At 43.7% G+C, this 4,278-nt stretch overlaps 1 protein-coding gene across 1 annotated transcript; it reads right to left on the bottom strand.

The window, feature by feature from the left end:
- Positions 1 to 1,635: 1,635 nt before the first annotated feature.
- On the bottom strand, positions 1,636 to 2,259 carry LOC119358721 (indolin-2-one monooxygenase-like). The gene has a single exon (XM_037625155.1). The coding sequence runs from the start codon at positions 2,257 to 2,259 to the stop codon at positions 1,636 to 1,638; it is 624 nt and encodes a 207-aa protein (XP_037481052.1).
- Positions 2,260 to 4,278: the final 2,019 nt, after the last annotated feature.

Raw genomic sequence — 4,278 nt, 5'->3', positions numbered from 1 at the left:
TAACAATCCCTGAATCAGTGTTGAAACTATACTTTGATTCTACTGTAATTTTAATGTTACCCTAAGCGTGTGCTCATCTGCATGACAATGATATCAGAGCAAGGTTCGATAGGGTGGTTAGCCAAATTGTGCCTCATGCCCTCACTGTTGTTGGAGGCGTTGTTTAAAATGGATATGGAAGGAGGTTTCCTGACATGTGGCATGATATACATTTATTATTCAAATTACCCTTATGGAAACACATGATAGAAGACATCATTTATTGCTAGGATTTTTATGTCCTACTATGGAAGATAAAATACCGGCTGGTGTCACGGAAGAGGATGGAGAGTGTTCAACCTAAAGGCCATTGGTATGATTCGTTTGTACATCAATAGTGTTATATTCCAGCAAGTTGCAAATGCAACAAACACTTATGAAATGTGGCGGAAGTTAGAGTTCATATTTGAGAGAAACACATTAGTAAACAAGGCCACAATAATCAAACACCTGTGAAGCTTGACTACCAATATGAAAATAATTTGATTGAGCAACCGAATGTCTTCCAATACCGTCTAATCAAGTTTGTCGATCAGGTGCAAGCATTGTTGCAAATGAGTCCCAATCCTACTAGCTAGAACATGCTTTTTGTGTCACTCAACAATTAAAGTTCAAATGGTAGACACTAGAGATGGTGAAGAACGTCATGTTGAATGAAGAATCCAAAAATATAGAAAATGGAGAAAATAGAGCCTCTTCTATGATGCAAATGTGGCTAAACCCAAGGTAAAATATGGGAGTCGTGGAAGTAAACGTGCAAGGCATAGATAAATCTAGTGGGCGATCAAAGTCAAGACAAAAAAGAGTTACTTGTGGCAATCTAGGACACCAAAAGAATGATCGCATGCTATATAGAGAGATCTTGGAGAATAAAATTACAAAGTAAAATCGAGCAAACGGAAGAGACATTATCCGACATGACTACAAAACGTGAGGACTACTTAGTCATTAAAGATGAATAATGCGATATTATTGTTTGTGACGATGCAATGAATTAGGTTGTGGATTGAGGTATGTCCTTGCATATGACACCATACTAAGAGCACATCAGATCACAGACCAGTGCCATTAGTATAGAGAGAGAGAGAGAGAGAGAGAGAGAGGGGGGGGGTCTATCAAAAAATTGGCAAGTGTATGCGTCAAAGCCAACATAGATTGTGCGCGATGACGTGAGGCATGTTTCCGATATAAGGTCAAATCTTTGTCAGCTGGCAAGCTTCATGATCTCATTAGTGGAAATTACCTTGGTGAGGGAATATGGAAGCCCACAAGAGGCTCCTTAATTGTGACTTGTGGAAGTAAGCAATGTTGTCTATATATTTTTTTTGACTATAATGTTGTCTATATATTACTAAAAACCAAGTTGTACAAGGAAGTGTTGAGTATTGCTGATAAGGAAATTTCAATCAACTAGTCGCACATATAAAGTTATAAACTATCCAAATGAGCATTCATGTACTAGTCTTAATTGCTAGTCATGAATATGGCGATCGATTTGTGATGCAGTGCTTTATTTACTCAATACACCTGTGCTTAATAAAAAGTCAAAAAATCGAGATGACTGTTATATAGGTAGGTTCTATGGACTAGTTTTTACTAATCTTCTGGCACTACAGGGACAAGGAGGAGCTTCTCCTTTTGGTGGACTGTTACCCCAAATGATTCAGTCGTACTGATGCCAGCTTCCATTGATTCTGATGGTAGCTTCCAGTTGAAGTGGTACATGAGATTTGCTAGCATGATTTCAATGGTCACAATTGCAAAGTTGATACCTGGACATATCCTTCGCCCAGTCCCAAAAGGCAAGTAGGGGAAATCGTTTCCCTTGTAGTCCATAGTTGTAGCGCTGCTGCCTTCCATGAACCGCTCAGGCATGAACTCTTCTGCGCTCTCCCAGCTGCTAGGATCCCTTGCAAGAACCCAACTGTTGACAATGGCGCAGCTCCCTGATGGTATTGTGTAGCCATTAATTTTGTAGTCGGCCATTGAGAGGTGTGGCACAAGGAGGGGTGCGGGCATATGGAGCCGGAGTGTCTCTTTGATGACTGCCTTTAGGTAGGCCAAACTGCTCAGATCGTCTTCTACAATCATTTCCTTCCCCTTGGATATAGTGCTCCTCACCTCGGTTTTCAGCTTATTCATGAGGTGGGGTTTTTGCATGAGCCAAACCATGGCATATTCCAACACTATGAATGATGTATCAGTGCCAGCTTCAAACATGATATGCATACATACATACACACGTATACACATATCAGAATGAACAACATATATAAGCTACACTCTCAATTCCAAATTATTTAAAGTTTTATGTTTGTCTTAAGTCAACTCTTTTAATTGACCAAGTTCAAAAATAATTATTTGCTCCAGTAATTTTTATATATTCAAAAATAATTCTTCGTAAAATTTCAGCTCAATTGGAGACGTGCAGAATAGGTATCTCTGACATAGCTTTTTCAAGTCCAGAATTTCAGGTGCCGGTATTCTCCCTCTTTGTGTAAATCTTGCATATTAGAAGACAAAAGGCATTAGAATTACTCCATAAAGTGTTATTATGTATAAAGACAATATAAATAACAGTAGAAAAACATGATGCAAAATGGACGTATCACTTCACTCCCCTCCCCTCCACCCGAGCTCACCTCCGACGGTTTCCGGTCTTCTTCGCCATGGCAGGCAATGGATCGGACTCCTACCAGTCCGGATTCGTCGAATGAGGTGTCATCCCGTGTGGGTTGGAGGAGGCAATGGCAGTCCGCATTGCACTTCGTTGCTCCCGAGAGGACAGCGCCCGGCCGACGTACGTATTCGATTTGCAGATGCTCGATTTGAACAAAACTAACTGACCCGACCGCATCATGCGCAACTTCCCGCGTCCATACCAAACTCACGAAGCATGTTCACCCACACGGCCAAGTTCCCTGCCTCCGATGCGCCTCCCCGCCGCCACCATCCTCTAATCCGTCGAGCATCTGCCACCGCGGGGTCCACCATTGTTCGCCTCCCTGCACCCGAAATCCATTACTCCCACCCGATTTGGCGCCGCTGGACGTCGCGACGGCCGATTGACCAGAACTCCGACTACAACGCCGCCGCGCCAGCACAGTCCCGCCACTTCTCGAGCCCACTCCGTCGACAATCTCGGCTCCTAGGTTGTCCCGCTATGCTCTCCGAGCCCACTGTGACGAGGGATCTTGTCAACGTGTTGTTGCAGCTCATTTAGGAGGACGAGGAGGAGGATGACGGGGTAAAGCTAGTCGTCTCAGCCTCCGGCACCAATAAGATCAACTGCGTCATGGGCCGCGGAAGATGTGGCGATGGGCGCAACCTGGAACACCTTATGAAGGGGTTCCATTCTGGTCCTGTTTATGGCCCGGGAGCATAGGCCACATCCAACATCCACACACTGACACACCGCCCATCTCTGCTGCGCTCCCTAGCTGGCCCAGCTCCACCATGACCAGTTTCTATCGGAGCTGACCGTGAAGGGTGCCGGGGATGGCAAGGGTAGAGCGACGGTGCGAGCGTGGCACAAATAGAAATGCTGACGGGGAAATGTATAAAACGAAATGGTACATACTCATGGGTGGTGGTGGTGGCGGAGGCTAATTTTCTTCAACTTTAGGAATAGTTTTAATAACGTATCACGATAAGGTTTAATTAATTCTTTTATTACTAGGTATAGATATAGATATCGATATTAATTTGATGGGTCATTAGTGTACCTTTTCATTGGGAATGGTTTCATCATTTTGTCATGTGACGGTCGATCTGATCAGTCAACATTTCTTGGTTTATATCTCATGGTACCTTGGATGCCCTTTCTCCACTTGTAATCTTTAGTTTGCATTTAGCGCGGAAGCCAAGTGGACGGAACTAATGCATGTGTGGTGTACTCCCAGCTTTGAGATCTGAGGCATCGATCCTATCTTTCTGAAAGTCTCCCATGATAAGTCAGCAATGTGTTGTGTGTGCATTCTGACAGGATGCGTCTGAGAAATTGAGCCGACATGTCATCTTGAGATTTTACAAAGTCATTATGGGCGTCTCGTAGTCGACGGGAACGTCTCCTCCCACTGAACGTGCATCGCCGGAAATAATGAAAAAAATTCAAAATAAATGCGAGCATCAGGATTTAAACCCTGATGGGCTGGGGATATCACTTTCCTTCTAACCATCAACCACAAGTTGGTTCGCTTACTCAATCGTTTCTGATTCCTTTGAATCGCGTGGCTATTG

This window comes from Triticum dicoccoides, chromosome 2A (genome assembly GCF_002162155.2).
Source record: "Triticum dicoccoides isolate Atlit2015 ecotype Zavitan chromosome 2A, WEW_v2.0, whole genome shotgun sequence".
Lineage (NCBI taxonomy): Eukaryota > Viridiplantae > Streptophyta > Magnoliopsida > Poales > Poaceae > Triticum > Triticum dicoccoides.
This window is presented reverse-complemented; position numbering and strand designations above follow the sequence as displayed.

Excerpts from the sequence above, each read along its gene's own strand:
- LOC119358721 (XM_037625155.1), bottom strand. The coding sequence starts at position 2,259 with ATGTTTGAAGCTGGCACTGATACATCATTCATAGTGTTGGAATATGCC.